The following is a 19,582-nucleotide window of genomic DNA, read 5'->3' on the forward strand; positions in this document are numbered from 1 at the left end:
TAATGAGCTGCATTTAGCCAAGTTATCACTGGCATGAAAAGTAAAGAATACAGAAAAAAGTTTTGTGCTGCTGAATGCATAATATAAAAAGGTAAAATCCCGAGGGCTTTCACACTGGAGCGGTGCACTGTCAGCACGCTAAGAATGGCCTGCAAGCAGCATCTTTGGCGCGGTGTGTATACCGCTCCTCCACCACTCTTGCCCATTGAAATGAATGGGCAGTGCGGCTATACCGCCGCTGCAGTGGTGCTTTGTGGGTGGTTTTAACCTCTTTTTTGGGCGCTAACGGGGGTTAGAAGCACCCCGCTAGCAGCCAAATACCTCTGCAAACATGATCGTAAAGCGCCGCTAAAAATAGCGCCGACGCCACCCCAGTGTGAAAGGGGCCCAAAGCTTGATATTTTGCTTTAAAAAAAAATAAACACACACATTATACTTACTGCTTTGTGCAATGGTTTTGCATATAGCAGTCCCGATCCTCCTCTTCTCGGATGCCCTGCTAGCGCTCCCTGTTGAGTGCCCCCAGAGCAAGTTTCTTGCTCTGGGAGCACTCATGCATGCTTGCTCCCAAACCATCTGTGTGTCTATAGAACACACCAAGCATGGCTTGGACCTGTCACCCACTTCCTCCTCAAGGAATGCTTTTCCTCAATGCTAAATCGGGCTCTGGCAAGTAGCATGCATTAAAAAAACTTCAGCCTTTACAATCACACCTTTCCTCCATATAACAGCTAGGAAAGCAATTTAATGGTTTTCAATTAACTGGGAAATTACAGTTGCTTCTTAAAATTGTACGCAAATACTACACAGCTGAGAAGCAGTAGGCTGTAAGCCTTGGGGTTCAACTACTAGAGATAAACCAATTACTAAGCTTGATGCTTGCCTGCTCTGTCCAAGAAACAGAACATAGAAACAGAAATTGTTTGACAACTCAGGCACTCGGAGAGCAGCAACATAAGCATTGAAGACAAGCCTCTTTTAGCAAAATGTTGATGAATACACAAAATCAAGCCATTGAAATTCTACAGTTACACTCTAAAAAGTATTCAAGCAGAGACGGCTTCATAATGTTAATTATATTTTCAAGGACATTTCCATAGACACAGTCATCTTGGAAAATTCCACACCGACATTGTGTATATAAATCACATTATACACAAACAGCTATATTTTCTGGCATTGAACATTGAATCCAAAATAGTAGTTTATGTATGGTAGGTCTCAGAAAAGGAAAAAAAAAAAAGCTCAATATACAAATGTCAGGGCTCTGGCTGAGCCACTCTAGAGACATTCACAGAGTTGTCCCTATGCCACTCCAGTGTCATTTTGGCTGTGTGGTTAGGATCATTGTCATGCTGGAGGGTGAACTTTCAGCCCAGTCTGAGGTCCCAAGTGCTGTGGAACAGGTTTTCATTGAGGATATATCTCTATACTTTGCTCCATTCAGCTTTCCATCATCAATGACTAGTCTCCTTGTCCCTGCTGCTGAATAACACCCTTACAGCATCATGCCATCACCACCATGCTTCACTGTTGGGGTGGTATTGGGCAGGTGAAGAGGGAAGAAGAGAGAAGACGAGAGAGAGGAGGAGCTCATACCCTCCTTTCTACCCACATTATGAGACTCTCAAATAGGCTTGTGCCTCTGTCCTGATGTATATTGCCAGCCTAAATACGAACTAAACTCTCTCCATCAGCATTAGCTAGATGTAATCCTAAAGCCTTGTACACATGATCGGATTATCCGACGGAAAATTGTGTGATGACAGGCCGTAGTCGGAAAATCTGACCGTTCGTATACACCACAGGACAATTGTTGTCGGATTTTCCGGACAAATGTGGAACAGCATGCTTTAAAATTGTCCGCCAACAAATGTGTTGTCGGATTTTCCGATTGTGTGTACACAAGTCCGTCAGACAAAACTTCAAAGTATAAACACTTATGCTCAGAAGCAATGCTCACCATAACACATTAGCAGAAGTTGCCCAAAGGGTGGCGCTAAATCACGTAGTTTCGTGTTGTTGGCCGACAATTCTTGGCCAGGAACTTGTATTGCATACAAACTGCAAACGCCCTTGTCACGATTACGCCCGCTCACGGCGACAAGCTAACCGCGACATGCGTTCCGTGACTGGGGTATATGAGGAACTAAGGGAATAAGGGGGAACTTCTGAGCATGCAAGACTGGCTGTGGTACTTTCACAGCCTGCACTATCTTAAGCCTCCAATCCAGATAGCTGACCACACACAGGCAGATACGAATCTTGCATACAATCTGGTGCACGCTTAGGGCGCAGTCTAGCAATTACTACACACTTCTAGGATCCCTCCAGCTATCCTGCAAGCTTGAACCCTGGTGTTAATCACTCTTCCCACTGTCCCCACCCAACAGTTTGTCCGCAGACTGGTCTGCTGAGCCAACACACACACACACACCCCCCTCTGTCTGGCAGATCTGCCAACACACAGTGCAATTGCATACCGATTGGCACATAACTTAGACTGAGCACTTAGGCACTAAAATACAACAACCTCTCCAGAGATAGGAGTCCTAGCTTAGTACACAGAAGTCACTTATTAATTTTATCATTTAATAGCCCAAAAGTGGGCAGCGCATACTAAGAAAAAGGAGTTACCAAAAAAAATAAAAAAATACAAAAAAATACAGAAAGACACACAATTGGCAATTTGCTATGAAAATAAAAAAGGGATAAAAACAGAAATAAACTTTACCGAAGTCTATCCTTTTGTACAAGCATACTGGAACATGTGGCACTCCCCAGTTTGGAACTGGCTTCATGGAAGAACAATGTCCATATGTCAGGCTACCCCATTATTTGAAATATGGATGTGGGCTAGGAATTAGCCCTTGACCAATCAACCCTGGGGGGTTTTCCTGTCTCAACCCACAAGATGTTTTGTGCTCTGAAATTACCAGAGTCGAATTGGCCCAGAATGGCGCCGATTGCTGGGTCATGGATAGGATTCCCGACACCAGCACATCATTCCGATCGCAACAGTACCAAATCAGGCGCCATATAACAGTTTTGTGTATTTTCCTAGGATTCTACACATGCTACAAATACAGATTGACATGTACGTGTAGCCCAACATGTGTACCATCAAAAGGAAATATTTCTAATCTCTCTGCAGCTAATATTTTAGCTTTTATGAGACATAAAAAAGATTCCTCAGATCTGATGATATAAATCAAAGTTTGCAGACCAGCCGGGGCCTTGTGAATGCCCCCTGTGGGTCCGTGTAGCCACACTGGTTAGGAGTCCCTTTTAAGGCTTCAGAAAGGTGGCAAATCGGTTTACTCGTATGGGAACTTTTATTGGCATCTAGGTGTCAACTGGCCTAGAAACTGGTCCTGTCCTTTTCAAATGCTAATGCAGGAACACATGTGCATGACTGATATTGAATACTATATTTTTAATAACCCAGAATTAAACTACATCTACAATTACACTACTTCTATAGTTCAAATCACATCTTGTTAAAGCAAAACAATCCTACGCTTACATTTACAGTGGGGATCGAAAGTTTTGGCACCCAGGTAAAAATTTGTATTAATGTGCATAACGAAGCCAAGGAAAGATGGAAAAATCTCCAAAAGGCATCAAATTACAGATTAGACATTCTTATAATATGTCAAAAAAAGTTAGATTTCCATCATTTACACTTTCAAAAATGACAGAAAACAAAAAAATGGCGTCTGCAAAAGTTTGGGCACCCTGCACAATGTATAGCATGCACTGCCCCCTTTGCAAAGCCGAGACCTGCCAGTGTCATGGATTGTTCTCAATCATCGTCTGGGAAGACCAGGTGATGTCAATCTCAAAGGTTTTAAATGCCCAGACTCATCTGACATTGCCTCAACAATCAGCACCATGGGTTCTTCTAAGCAGTTGTCTAGAAAACTGAAACTGAAAATAGTTGACGCTCACAAAGCTGGAGAAGGCTATAAGAAGATAGCAAAGCGTTTTCAGATGTCAATATCCTCTGTTCGGAATGTAATTAAGAAATGGCCTTCATCAGGAACAGTGGAAGTTAAAGCAAGATCTGGAAGACCAAGAAAAATATCAGACAGAACAGCTCGCAGGATTGTGAGAAAAGCAATTCAAAACCCACGTTTGACTGCACGATCCCTCCAGAAAGATCTGGCAGACACTGGAGTTGTGGTACACTATTCCAATATAAAGAGATACTTGTACAAATATGGTCTTCATGGAAGAGTCATCAGAAGAAAACCTCTTCTACGTCCTCACCACAAAAATCGGCCTTTGAACTTTGCAAATGAACATATAGACAAGCCTGATGCATTTTGGAAGCAAGTTCTGTGGACCGATGAGGTTAAAATAGAACTTTTTGGCCGGAATGAGCAAAGGTACGTTTGCAGAAGAAAGGGCACAGAATTGAATGAAAAGAACCTCTGTCCAACTGTTAAGCATGGGGGTGGATCAATCATGCTTTGGGGTTGTATTGCAGCCAGTGGCACAGAGAACATTTCACGAGTAGAAGGAAAAATGAATTCAATAAAATTTCAGCAAATTTTGCATGGTAACTTGATGCCATCTGTGAAAAAGCTGAAGTTAAAGAGAGGATGGCTTCTACAAATGGATAATGATCCTAAACACACCTCAAAATCAACGGGTATTACATCAAGAGGCATAAACTGAAGGTTTTGCCATGACCTTCACAATCTCCTGACCTCAACATAATTGAAAATCTATGGATAGACCTTAAAAGAGCAGTGCGTGACAGACAGCCCAGATATCTCAAAGAACTGGAAGACTTTTGTAAGGAAGAATGGGCAAAGATACCTCAAACAAAGAATTGAAAGACTCTTGGCTGGCTACAAAAAGCGTTTACAAGCTGCGATACTTGCCAAAGGGGGCAGTACAAGATAATAACTTTGCAGGGTGCCCAAACTTTTGCAGACGCCATTTTTTTGTTTTCTGTAATTTTGAAAGTGTAAATGATAGAAATAAAATCTAACTTTTTTTTGACAAATTATAAGAATGTCCAATCTGTAATTTGATGCCTTTTGGAGATTTTTCCATCTTTCTTTGGCTTCGTTATGCACATTAATACAAATTTTTACCTGGGGTGCCCAAACTTTCGATCCCCACTGTAGGTCAAAGCCCTTCGGACAAAAATCCTACACTTTGTCAGATGAAAATTCAATCATGTGTATAAGGGCTTTATGCTACTAGCCTTCGTAAATGGATACAGTAGAACGTTATATTATATTTGCTTTTTTTCCCCCCCTCACATTTCTTCAGTTGCTTCCTGGTTTCAGGCCCATGCAAAAACAAAGTCATATCGCCCAAGAGCTTTAATGGGCATTTTTTTTATTTCGTCTGGAGGTTGGGTTTTCGCCAAATATACCTTTCTGCCTGCATGCTTGAGCTAATGGCAGATGGATTCAAGGAAGTAAAATACTACATGAATCATTTGCCTTTACTCAAGATGGTCAAGGCTATAAGTGACAGGGGGTGTTTTTCAAAGCGATTTCTCAACAAAATAAAGCATGAACACATGATGGATGGGCCAATTTGCTTTGAACATTAAAACATTTATGAAATAGCATTCACAGTTTGTGTTGCTCAGGACACATTTATGTTCCACTTTAAGAAATGTAAAGAATAAGTTCACTTTTTCAGAAAAAAAAAAAAAAAAAAAAAGTGCATTTATTATTTTTTCTTGCAGGAGCCTGTAAAGCATTGCACCAGCGATCAGCATATTGCCAATGCCATGCAGGTCTCCTGCAGACCTGTCCATGTATCGGCTTCCTCGTACGAATGTACTACGACGGCGCTCACAGCTACCAAGTCACTCATTTACAGCGCTCTGAATAATTAGACACATTTTTATTCAATTGAGCGGTGTTAAATTATCCAATAATAGCTACTACTGACATTACATACTGTAACAAATGTGCACCTGAAAAGAATGTATGATACCGGATTGTTTATTCTGTCCTAATAGACAGCTTCTGCTGGAAGCAGGTAGAATAAGAAAGGTGAATCTGCCTGAACTTGAGGTGGACACTGGTTACCATGACACCATCCTTCCATTTCAAACAAAATGATCTTATCTACCGGTAAAGATCAGTTAATAAAAAATAATTCCACCTAATGGGAAAAGAAGGAATACAGGAAGCCAAGTAGAAAGTGGTTTATTTTTTTTGAACAGATGCTGAAAGTTTATTATTACACTGTGTTTCACAGCTGCTATCCTGGCATTGCTAATGAGTTATGACATAGGAGAGAAAGCATGCAACTTAAAAAAAAAAAAAAAAAAAAGCAGCTTACAACAGGATGTATACACAGGTGTTGGATGGTACAGTAAGAATGGCATGGCTTAATTTAACTTCTAATAGGAAGACTAACAATTTCGAGGCAGAAATATCAATCTTATTGTGTATGTTACAACATTGTGGTGCATTACAAACCTTAGCTAAAATCCCTATTGAAGCAAACTGGACATCTTAAAGGGGTTGTAAAGGAATTTTTTTTTTGTTCCCTAAATAGCTTCCTTTACCTTAGTGCAGTCCTTCACTTACCTTATCCTTCAATTTTGCTTCTAAAAGTCCTTATTTCTTCTGAGAAATCCTCACTTCCTGTTCTTCGGTCTGTAACTACACGCAGTAATGCAAGGCTTTCTCCCTGGTGTGGAGAAAGCCTCTTGAGGGGGGGGGGGGCGGGGGCAAGCAGGAGGGTCAGGACACTCTACTTTGCAGATAGAGAAAAGAGCTGTGTGTTAGTGGGCGTCCTGACACTTAAATAAGGACATTTAAAAGCAAAATGGAAGGATGAGGTAAGTGAAGGAGGACTGCACTAAGGTAAAGGAAGCTATTTAGGGGGAAAAAAAAAAAAAAAAATTCCTTTACAACACCTTACAATCAGCCATGCAAATATAACTCCGCCTCAGATTATCAAGAATGGAGAAAAAAAAAAACAGGCCTTTAACCACTTAAGGACCGGACCAATATGCTGCTAAATGACCCAAGGGGTTTTTACAATTCGGCCATGCGTCGCTTTAACAGACAATTGCGTGGTCGTGCGACGTGGCTCCCAAACAAAATTGGCGTCCTTTTTTTGCCCACAAATAGAGCTTTCTTTTGGTGGTATTTGATCACCTCTGTGGTTTTTATTTTTTGCGCTATAAACAAAAATAGAGCGACAATTTTGAAAAAAATGCAATATTTTTTACTTTTTGCTATAATAAAATATCCCCCAAAAACATATATAAAATTTTTTTTCTTCCTCAGTTTTGGCCGATACGTATTCTTCTACCTATTTTTGGTAAAAAAAAACGCAATAATCGTTTATCGGTTGGTTTGCGCAAAATGTAATAGCGTTTACAAAATAGGGATAGTTTTATTGCATTTTTTTTTTTTTACTACTAACGCGATCAGCGTTTTTTTTCGTGACTGCGACATTATGGCGGACACTTCGGACAATTTTGACACATTTTTGGGACAATTGTCATTTTCTCAGCAAAAAATGCATTTAAATTGCATTGTTTATTGTGAAAGTTGCAGTTTGGGAGTTAACCACAGGGGGCGCTGTAGGAGTTAGGAGTGTAGAAGTGTGTGTTTACAACTGTAGGGGGGTGTGGCTGTAGGACTGACATCTTCGATCGAGTCTCCCTATAAAAGGGATCACTCGATCGATGCAGCCGCCACAGTGAAGCACGGGGAAGCCGTGTTTACATACGGCTCTCCCCGTTCTTCAGCTCCGGGGAGCGATCGCGACGGAGCGGGTATAAACAAATAGCCGCGCTGTCGTCCCGGATCGCTCCCCGCGGGAATCCGAACGCCGCATGTAGCGGGGGGGGGGGTCCCGATAGGACCCCCGACAAGGCAGGGACGTACAGGTACGCCAATGTGCCTGTACGTGCCATTCTGCCGACGTATATCTACATGCGGCGGTCGGGAAGCGGTTAAAGCAAACCATATAAATAAAAAAAAAAAAAAAAAAAAAAAAAAACAACTGTTTAGAAAGATACCTTACACTCAGCATTTTTTTTTTTTAAAGGTTTAAAATTAAAGCAGGGTTCCAACCACAATTAGCATTTTTTAAATATATGTCCTTTTATCATGCGTTTTTATAATATAAATCCGGTCACTTACTATTTTACAATCCGCCGCCGCTCCGCATAGTTATTCAAAAAAGATAGTTTATAAAACTATGTCCACACCGTTGTCATTTTGCTTGTGGGCATTGTGAAGCCCACAAGCACTTACTTCCTTAAAGTCTTGGATGGGGAGTGATAATTGGGTAGCGCACTGCATCCTGGGAAATGATGACACACATTTCCCAGGAGCATTAGAGGGAGATGATGTCAGGATCCTAGGTGATTCCAAAGGCAGATTTCGTAGGACTGCATAGCAACAGGCATTTCCAGATGAGTAAAAAAAAAAAAAAAAAAACATTTTTCTTTTTTAGGTCTAATGAGCACAATAATGAAAAAAAAAAAAACGTGGGGATCGAAATTCCACTTTAAGCTTGAACAACTGGATAACTTGTTGTGGTTATATACAGACTAACCAAATTGGTAGATTTATTTAACCGAGTAATATATTTTTCTTGCTTGCCCTATAACTCTACAACAGTTCCATGAATGCCTCATTCGTTCCAAATTCATAAAGCCCAACAAATGCACCTTTATGATTAACCATACCACTCCAGTCTATATCCGTTTTTTGCCAGAACTGAGGATCTGGCTGATTCCTGGAGTGGAAAACAACAACGTTTCTTCACATCGCCAGTGTCCGTGTTCTTCAAAAACACTAAAATGCGAATGTAACCCCCTTCAAGCAGGTTAACTGTAGATCTTCACATTAATAGTACAAAATACTTCAAAGGATACATTCACGTCTCGTAACATGTTACACCCATATTCAGGGTGTACCATGCAACAGGTTACAAACGGACCGCACCTCCCCGATCCTCCACTGTGACAGCTGGTGGGGTTTTCCTCCCTCCCCGCTAGCCATCACAAATTAAAAAACAAAAAAACACACACACACACACACACACACACACACACACAAGCGGGGCTCTGCCTGCCTGGCCGTGTCACTGATCAAACGGGCTCTGTGCATGGAAAACTACAAGGTCTGGCACCCTTTGCAGCGGTTGGCTCGTAATTTTCAATTAACTACTATGCCGCTGTGGAGCACCGTGGTAGGTCATTCGTGCTTCCTGTCAGATAAGGCAAGTAGATACACTGACAGATCTGCCGGAGACCTGCATGGCACCAGAGATCTGCTAATAAATGCTCAAAAAATAAATAAATGCACCTATTTCACCTGCAAAAAAAGTGCATTTATTATTTTCTTACCAAAAATTGTACTTATTCTTTTAAGGGAAAAGCCTCACTTTTTTCAGATATAGGTGTAAAAGAGGTCAGCCTAATGCAAATAAAGTCAACATGTATTTCTACAAAACAAACAAAACAGCCGCACGCACACACAAAAAAATAATAATAATAATAATAATAATAATAATAAAAAAAAAAAATTATATATATATATATATATAAGCTTTGTTAGTTTGATTGACAGCTTTAAGTGTTACAGCTGTGTGAGAAGCAAGTAGTACTTTAACAGACTTTATTAAAATTAATAAATGCCTTTTTATTCAGTCACTATAAAAAAAAAATATATATACTTTGAACAAAAGTATTTTTAGTTAGAAATAAAAAGTGGTTAGTACAAAAATCATGTCCCTTAGAGCAGTGTTTTTCAACTCCAGTCCTCAATGCACACCAACAGGTCATGTTTTCAGGATTTCCTTTAGATGAAACGACTGTGGTGATTACTAAGGCAGTGAAACTGATCAAATCACCTGTTCAAAATAATGGAAAGCCTGAAAACATGACCTGTTGGTGTGCCTTGAGGACTGGAGTTGAAAAACACTGCCTTAGAGAGTCACAAAACATTATTCCAACATGTTGGTTACTCCTTGTTTCTTACCTTATGCTTTTCGTCTGCAGAACCTTTATGTGAATCATCCTCACTATCTGAATCGGGTCTTTTGAAGCCAGGAGGTAGGGCAGGACCTATAACAGGCCTAAAGCAAAACAAATTCAATCAGTGATGGCAGAAAGCCAAACATACTGTAAATGGACAGAATGAAAATGTTTCTAATTAGCTCAGGCAGCACAGGAAAATCCCAGTGAAACATCAAGACCATTAAAACAGAACTTCAGGTAAAAGTCATATGCAAAACCCCTTTTCTCAACTTGCACACTTGAGGATAAATGAATGGGAACACACCAAGGAGTTCATTCCTCTGCTCGCCCCTACACCTGCAAATGCAAGCAAAAGTTATATATGTTTGCCTTACATGAGGGACAAGTAGCAGCAAATATTTACACTACCATCTCCCCGTCCCTAAAAGGAGACATCGACCAAGCCAGTTCACACAGGGGTGGCACGACTTTGGGGGCGACTCGGCAAGGCGACCTCAAGACTACTTCAGAGGCGACTTGCAAAATGACTTGTGTATTGAAGTCAATGCAAGTCGCCCCAAAATCGTACAAGAACCTTTTTCTAAGTCGGAGCGACTTGAGTCACTCCTATTAGAATGGTTCCATTTGCCACAGCGGAGCTTGACTTGACAGACGGCTGAGTCGCCCGACGAGTCGCCCCTGTGTGAACCGGCTCTGAGGTCCTGTCCATGATCTATCTCTGCCCAACTCTAACCAAACCTACAAAACAAGCTGGAGTTTAGCTTTAAAAAAAAAAAAAAAAAAAAAAAAAAAAAAAATCAGACCTAGCAGACCTGCCTTCCAACATTGTGAGGCAAAATAATTGTGAAACTATTCTTATGAAGACGCAAAAAAAGTCACCAAATCTGAATTGCGTTCATGACCAACACCTACAGCTTCATTCTTTTGTGCAAGACTCAAGGGAAATCCCTACTTGGATACGCAAAAGCAATTCCCTGAGCCGATACAGAATGCACTGTACTAAATCCTGGATTTAGACCGACAAGCCTAAAATTAGGGCCGTTACTCATTAAAATTTTCGTGTTCGATTAATTGATTTTTTTAAAATCGATTAATCGACTAATTTTGATTAATTATAACGCACATACAGATCCAATTACTTTTAGCTGATCTCCTTGCAACTCTGCATTAGTCAGTGGTAAATGTAGTATACACTATATACAATCAACCGACACTAGTTAGTTTCCACAATCCATGACTTAACTTCACAGTTCACACAAATACGTTTTAAATTCAAAATGTAGCACTGACATAAGTAATTTTTTCTTATTAAACTTTAAGAAAAATGTAGAAAGTTCGTTTAACTTTAATTATGAAACTTATCTAGTATATTGACTGTCAGTCTCTTTATAGTAGGCAAGTAGGTATCACTTTAGCCAGACATGATCGCATTTTATTGACAATATACCCTGAAGAACTGAACAGTCTTTCACACGGAACAGATGTTGCTGATACACAAAGAATTGTCTGCACAAAACTGCTTAGGACAGGAAAACGATGGTTAGTTTTGCCCCCTTCCCCTGATGGAGCCTGTAGCATCCTACTGCGCCACAGATGCAAAGGTACCTCAATCCAATGGGTGGAGTTTGCTCGCATCCAGCAGGGTAAGTCTCACTGTCCAGGCTGTCTGGTGACGTCAAGAATTTTGATTGATCAAAAAAATTAAAGATTAATCAAGGAATTAATCTTTAATTTCCCCAGCCCTACCTAAAATAAATCACTACACATCCTGACAAGAGAAGAATGTGGGGGTAAACCAGCTGTCTAGTATTTGGGGGTACTGGGATGTTCATTTTTTACTACTAGGAACACACACTTGGAATTATTCAAGTCTTGTAATGAAGCACACTCCGATCTCATCATATACCCAATTCCACATGCATAGAGAACAGCCTGATGGCATAAATGTGGCATCTTAATATTTCAGTACTGTAAAAAAAAAAAAAAAAAAAGATGATTTGAAAGTACAGTAGCTCAATCTATGTAGCTCTAAATTGAAAGGCAAGCAGGCAGCAACAACGCAAGCATAACATTATCCATGCCAAAAGGTGATTTTTTGAGCCATCAAGGCTTAAAACTCCATGCTTGAAAAAGAGCTTAGTTGATGCTCGAAATGTCACCTTTTGATGACTGGAGGATTTCATGCTTTATCCTGTTGCTGCTTGCTTGCACTTTAATAAGGAGCTTGACGGGTAAAGCAATTTAACTTACAAGTCATTTGTGCAGATGATTTTGCTATATTGAAACTTAGAATTCTGCAAAAATCATTTTTTCCCCCCCCAGATAAAGCAGTATACCTATCAGGGGAGTCCGATCGTTTCTTAAAGCCTGGAGGGAGAGCAGGACCAAAAAAATCATCATCATCATCTGAAGCCTTTCCAATTTTTCTGAAAAAAAGAAAGAAAACAAAACCACAATTAAAATGCCATACAAGCCCTGCTAAGTGACTGCTAACACAAAAGGGTCTGTGGACAGTACTGCCAAACCCTACCTGTATAACAGACCTTTGCATCTATTTTACTGGCACATGCTTTTATATTTGGATTAGGTATGCAGCGCTAACACGCTGTATATAAAGGAGCTGAAACAGGGAAATGTTCTGAAATCCATTGCAGATAAAATCATATACTGTATGTGTGATGATGTTTTTTGCTCAGATACATTTCAAATTCGGTGTTAAAGTAATAGTGAGAATAAAGTATGTAATCTAAATCTTTTTTTTTTTTTTTAGTATGTTTGTCATCATGCCTTCAGCCATTTCTTTTGGTTTCCAATGTAAAGTTTCTTACATGGAGATCCTGTCAGCAACAGCACTTCCTTCTGCAGGCCGACAACTATAAGCTATTGCTGCAGCAGTGTTGCCAGCCTGCCATGTGCACTTCTTCAATTGCTAGCTTGACTGCCTATACGGTCAGGGCATCCATCCTGCAAACCTGATAAGCAGTTCAACAGCTTACTAAAAGGAACATGACACGACAACCTTGCCACATATTCACAAAAATATATTAGCTTAAAGCGGACCTTTCTCACTGTTCACTAAAAACCACACCGATATGCAGCTCTGCATGCGGACATGAAATGATGTTACATTTATTAAACATTTTGCTTTTACTTATTGTTTTTCCACTCCCTATTTGAGTGAGGCACTGGTGATGTAACCAGGGCCACACAGGTGCATCCTAAGGCGGCAGCATAATCAGTGCCATTCCCTTCAGATGATGTGCACTGTCACATAATCCAGGAGGCAGACCCAAAGATCTAAGAAGTAAAGGGCAATGGATTTATCTGCTCTTAGTACAAAATGGCCACTGCGAGAAGAATAGGGAGAAAAGGGTGTGCAAAGAATAAAAGGCCTGCAATTATCTGTAAGTTAGCATCCAAGAAGTAGGAAGGCCTATTGTTAGTTAAGCAGAAGTACCCCCCCTACCCTAAAATACTTACCTGAGCCTGATCTTGATCCGGCGCTGCTCTTACCCTCCTCACTGGACTCCGTGAGAGCAGCGGGAGTCATTGGTTCCCCTGTTGCCATCAATCAAATCCAATAATGAGTCAATGGACACACAGCGCTACTGGGGATCAAGCCTACATGTGTGTCAACATAGGAAGCATTCTCCTATGGTGACACACAGAAAAGGAGGAGTCGCCTCCGTTGTCCGGAGCACTGGTGGGGGACCCCAGAAGAGAAGGACTGTGGCAGCTCTGTGCCAAAACCATTGCCCAGAGCAGGTAAATAGGACAATTTTTTTTTATAACACACATCAAAATTACTTTACAAGCACTTAAGGGGGGCTATGGTCAACTAAATCAAATATATCAGTAAACCCTCTACTACCCCTTATAGCCAGATCTAGGAAATGCACCCCGTATATATCAAACAAAAAGTTTCCCCTAATTCAGAGGTTGGTGTTTTTTGAGCCGACCTGTTTGTGGAATCATTTTTGTCCTTTCCAGTAGACAGTCTGTTGTGGTGCATGGTGCTGGATGAAGTCTCCTCATCACTGTCCTCGGATGAGTCTGAACTGTGGTTGTACTTGTAGCCAGGAGGCAATACTGGACCTGCAACTATACACAAAAATTCAACTTAGGATGTAAACAGGAACATGTGCGCATGATCACATCTGAAGCATTGTCAAACCTCATGGTGGTTAGGATTACTAGATCCAAAAGATATGGTTTTCCCATGCAAAGTATAACTGAGCATGTATGTTGACAGTTTGCTACAACTCCAATTCTGAAAAAGTTGGGGAGTAAAAGCTACATAAAAAACAGAATGCAATGATTTGCAAACCTTATAAGCTCGTATTTTATTCACAATAGAAAATATATCAAATGTTTAAACTGTGAAAATGTACAGATTTTAAGAAAAAATAAAAATAAAGACATTTTGAAATAAATGGCAGAAACACGTCTCAAAAAAGTTTGGACAGGACCATGTTTACCACGATTTTACACCCTGTAAACATCTGGGAACTGAAGGAGACCAGTTGCTGGAGTTTTGGGAGAGGAATGTTGCCCCATTCTTGCCCAATATACGCTTGTCACTGCTCAACAGTCCTGGGTCTTTATTTTCGTATTATTCGTTTCAATATGCGCCAAATATTATCAATTGGCGATAGGGCTGGACTGCAGTCAGGCCAGTTAAACACCCGGACTCTTCTACTACAAAGCCATTGTCCTGCTGAAATGTGAAAGGTCTTCCCTGAAAAAGTAGTTGTCTGGATAAGAGAATACGCTACTCTATAACCTGGATATCTCCGTCAGCATTGATAGTGCTTTTCCGGATGTGCAAACTGTCCGTTCCATATGCAATAATGCACCCCCATACCATCAGGGATGAAGGCTTTTGGAACTTAAATGCTGCCAAAAAGCCAGAAGGTCCCTCTTCTCGTTAGCTGGTGGATGCTTCACTCATGGTTACCAAAAAAAAAGAATGCCAAATTTCGATTTGTGCAACCACCGACCGGTTATTCACTTTGTAACAGACCATTTTAAGTGAGCTTTGGCCAAAATACAGTGGATATAAAGTCTACACACCCCTGTTAAAATGTCAGATCTTTTAGCAAAAATAAAAAAAAATGAAAGAAAATGTGGTTGCATAAATGTGCCGACCCTCTAATAACTGGGGATGTAGCTGTGTTCAGAATTAAGAAATCGCATTCAAACTCATGTTAAATAGGAATACACACCTGCTGTCATTTAAATTGCCTCTGATTAACCACAGGCATTAGATATACCATGAAACACAGTAAAGCCAGTCATCAAGTGGATAAAATATGGCACAACAGTGACATTACTAAGAACTGGACTTCCCTCCAAAACTGATGAAAAGAGGAGAAGAAAACTAGTCAGGGAGGCTTCCAAGAGGCCTTCAGCAACATTAAAGGAGCTGCAGGAATATCTGGCAAGTACTGGCCGTGTGGTACATGCGACAACAATCTCCCGTATTCTTCATATGTCTGGGCTATGGAGTAGAGTGGCAAAACAGAAGCCTTTTTTTATGAAGAAAAACATCCAAGCTACATTTTGCAAACACACATCTGAAGTCTCCCCAAAGTATGTGGAAAATGAATTCTGGTCTAATGAAACCAAGGTTAAACTTTTTGGCCATAATTCCAAAAGATGTGCAGTATGTTTGCACCAAACATATGACCAAAAGAACACCACACTCACCGTGAAGCATGGTGGTGGCAGCATCATGCTTTGGGGCTGTTTTTCTTCAGCTGGAACAGGGGCCTTAGTCAAAGTAGGGGGGAATTATGAACAGTTCCAAATACCAGTCATTATTGGCACAAAACCTTCAGGCTTCTGCTAGAAAGCTGAACATGAAGAGGAACGTCATCTTTCAGCATGACAACAACCCAAAGCATACATCCAAATCAACAAAAGAAATGGCTTCACCAGAAGATTAAAACCTACCCCAATTGAAAATCTGTGGGGTGACCTGATCTGAAGAGGGTTGTGCACAGGAGATAACCTCACAATCTGACAGATATGGAGTGTTTAGGCAAAGAAGAGGGGCAATCATTGCCAAGTCAAGATGTGCCATGCTGACAGACTCATACCCAGAAAGACAGTGCTGTAACAAAAGCAAAAAGGTGCTTCAACAATATTAGTTTAGCCACTTGCCGACCGTGTCCTGCACATTTGCGTCGGCAGAATGGCACGGCTGCGCAAAGTAATGTATATTTACCTTGCTTTGAATTTTGTGCCGCCGACGCACCCCTGCCGCAAGCTCAGTGACCATGCCTGCAGGACCCGCAGACTCATTGTCCGCCGGTGTCCCGCCATCGTGTCACAGAGCGGCAGAACGGGGAGAGGCCAGTGTAAACAAGGCCTCTCCCTGTTCTGCCTAGTGACATTACACTGATCGTCTTCTCCCTCTCATCGGGAGCAGTGATCAGTGTTGTGTCACCGTAAGGCAGGGCTCGACAAATCCCGGGCACCAGGTCGCCATGGCGACTAGAAATAGGGTCCTGGCGACTTGGTTTGGAAGGGGGGGCCATTGGTATTACAAGTTATTACCACCAGATGTGTAAGCTGGCACCATCTGGTGGTGGCCGTTGGTATTACAAGTTAAGCATTACAAGTTAAACAGCAATTCTAATGTAATGTTTCACTATTTTCACTGCCATCTTCTTTCCTCTAATAAGAACCACCAAAAACATTATATATATTTTTTATCCTAACACCCTAGAGAATAAAATTGCGATCGTTGCAATACTTTCTGTCACGCCGTATTTGCGCAGTGGTCTTGCAAGCGCATTTTTTTGGGGAAAAAATTACACATTTAATTAAAAAATAAGACAACAGTAAAGTTATCCCCATTTTTTTTAATATTATGAAAGATAATGTTACGCCGAGTAAATTGATACCCAACATGTCACGCTTCAAAATTACGTCCGCTCGTGGAATGGCGTCAAACTTTTACCCTTTAAAATCTCCATAGGCGACGTTTAAAAAACTCTACAGGTTGCATGTTTTGAGTTACAGAGGAGGTCTAGGGCTAGAATTATTGCTCTCGCTCTACCAATCGTGGCGATACCTTACATGTGTGGTTTGAACACCGTTTACATATGCGGTCGCTGCTCACGTATGTGTTCGCTTCTGCGCGCAAGCTTGTCGGGACGGGCGCGTTTTCTGGCTCCTAACTTTTTTAGCTGGCTCCTAGATTCCAAGCAAATTTGTCAACCCCTGCAGTAAGCTCAGCCCCCCCACATAGTTACAATCACTCCCTAGGACACATGTAACCCCTTCCTGGCTCCCTAGTGGTTCACTGCCAGTTACATTTATACAGCAATCAGTGCATTTTTATACCACTGATAGCTGTGGAGATGTGAATGGTCCCAAAACAGCATCAAAAGTGTCTGATGCGTCCTCCATAATGTCGCAGTCACGATAAAAAATATATATATATATATGTAGAAGAATACAAATCGGCCTAAACCAAGAAAAACTTTTTTTTGTTGATATATTTTTGGGGGACATTTAATATAGCGCAAAAAATAAAAACCGCAGAGGTGATCAAATATCACCAAAAGAAAGCTCTATTTGTGGTAAAAAAGGACATCAATTTTGTTTGGGAGCCACGTTGCACGACCGTGCAATTGTCAGTAAAAGCGACGCAGTGCCGAACCTCAAAAAGTGGCCTGGTCTTTGAGCAGAAAATGGTCCGGGGCTTAAGTTAAGTTAATGTAGCGCAGTCTGAGAACCCAAAGATCCCGGGCATCCAATATTGCATTTTGTCCTTGTCCATTGTGCACAGAGGTCCTGACCCTTTTAAACATTTGTCCAGACCTGACCCTTAAAATATAATGTTAACATATACATTTTTTATATATATATTTGCAATGTACAGGTACTTTCATGTATCAAAATCAATAAAAATATCGTACCGATTAGAATAGGCTTCTAAGCTGTCCATATGGGGAGTCTATTCTATGTTGACATTAATAAAGACGCTAAGGACTGGTGCATTTTTATTTTTTCCACAAATCAAATCTACGTGAACCAAGTCCCCATTTACAGTGTCTGTGAGATGCCTGAAGACAAAAGAAAACAATTAAAAGGAACAGCTTTCAGGTACAGACTTCATTCTGTGATAAACGCATGAGCCCCTTGTTCATATTGACAGTTAAGTCTATACCACAGGGACACTTCACATTCTGCCAACAGTTACATGTGTTTATTATGTGCCTGGCACAAATCCCTGAAAACATCTGCTCTACACTGCCATGTGATGCCAAAAATCCCATATCCAGCTAAATTGACAACGTAATTCACTCGCTGACAGACCAAATAAGTACAGCATTTGTTCTAAAATGTCAGTGGGTAATCTATTGATACCCTTTATTTAGGCTTTCAACAACATGTATACAATTTTTTTTTAAAATAAATACATACAAAAAAAAAAAAAAAAAAAAGAAGGAGGAGGGGGGGGAAAAAAAGACAGAGCTCCATGCAGTCTACCCAAGAAAAAAAAAAAAAAAAACAGAAAGCCTCCACATACACAATCCTATACTAAGTTGATCCTTAAAAGGAGAAGTACAGCCTGAGCTTTTAAGGCTGGGCTTCTCCTAAGGGTCACAGGAGTGCAATTCATTTTGCACTCCTGTGACCCGTTTTCAGTGGAGAGCAGTCTGAAGTCCACTCTCCTCTGATGTCACTGCCATCAGTTGGGGCAGCGCGTCATCCTGACTTCCAAGTCTGGATCCGCCAGCTGCCTCGATTGATAGCAGTCTCCGAGCCGCTGAGACAGCCTCTCCCCGCCCCTTTACAGCTCAGCGCTCCAATGGAGAAGCAGAGAGGAGAGACGCTGACTGACAGTCAGCAGCTTTTCTCTCGGGGAGGAGTAAGAACCGAGCCATCTGCGATGTTCGGTGGCTCGGTTCTCAGTGGAGTGACGGCAGGGGAAAGATGCAGCATCAGTCTGATGTTCCATCCATGAGGTTAGTATAAATAAGTAAGAGAAAAAAAGAAAAAACACTGAAAACCCATACTTCTCTCTTTTAAGAAGGCAAAAAAACCCTAATAAAGTATGTCCCATTTGTCTACAGTAGGTTGAAGAAAAATTCCTTACTCCAAGAGGCAATCAGATATTCCCTGGATCAACTACCCCATAGTGTTATTACTAGGGATGTCCTCATACAGATACTAGTATCGGTACCGATACCGAGCATTTCCCTAAGTACTTGTACTCGGGGGAAATGCTCCGATGCCTCACCCGATACCTGGGCAGGCAGGGGAGTTGCAAGTCTTCTCCCTCCGTGCTGTCTTTTTTCCCCATGCTGTCTTTCCCCCCCGTCCGTGCAGTCCTCTCCCCCCTCAATTTGTCAGGATGGAGAGCGGAGCTAAATCCGGCTCCTACCTTTTCCCGAATGAAAAGAGTCAGTGATCACTGACTCTGTCCATTTATATAACCGAGCATCGTAACCTGTGTTTATGATGCTTCAGTTTATGAATGGAGAGAAGCTTCTCTCCATTCTTAGCTGAGGCTGCTGAGAAAGGGACTGTGGAATCTGTGTCCTTAGTCCCTTTCTCGGTCTCAAAGGGGAG

At 41.2% G+C, this 19,582-nt stretch overlaps 1 protein-coding gene across 1 annotated transcript in view; it reads right to left on the minus strand.

The window, feature by feature from the left end:
• LOC120929635 (GPALPP motifs-containing protein 1-like) overlaps positions 1–19,582 on the minus strand; it is a 41,504-nt gene that overhangs the window by 9,384 nt on the left and 12,538 nt on the right. Inside the window, exons 2-4 of the mRNA XM_040341282.1 lie at positions 13,951–14,092; positions 12,328–12,417; positions 9,993–10,089 (exon numbers count right to left, since the gene is read on the minus strand). Of these exons, the coding sequence (XP_040197216.1) occupies positions 9,993–10,089; positions 12,328–12,417; positions 13,951–14,092 (329 nt within the window). The remainder of the gene's footprint in view (positions 1–9,992; positions 10,090–12,327; positions 12,418–13,950; positions 14,093–19,582) is intronic.

This window comes from Rana temporaria, chromosome 2, assembly GCF_905171775.1.
Source record: "Rana temporaria chromosome 2, aRanTem1.1, whole genome shotgun sequence".
Lineage (NCBI taxonomy): Eukaryota > Metazoa > Chordata > Amphibia > Anura > Ranidae > Rana > Rana temporaria.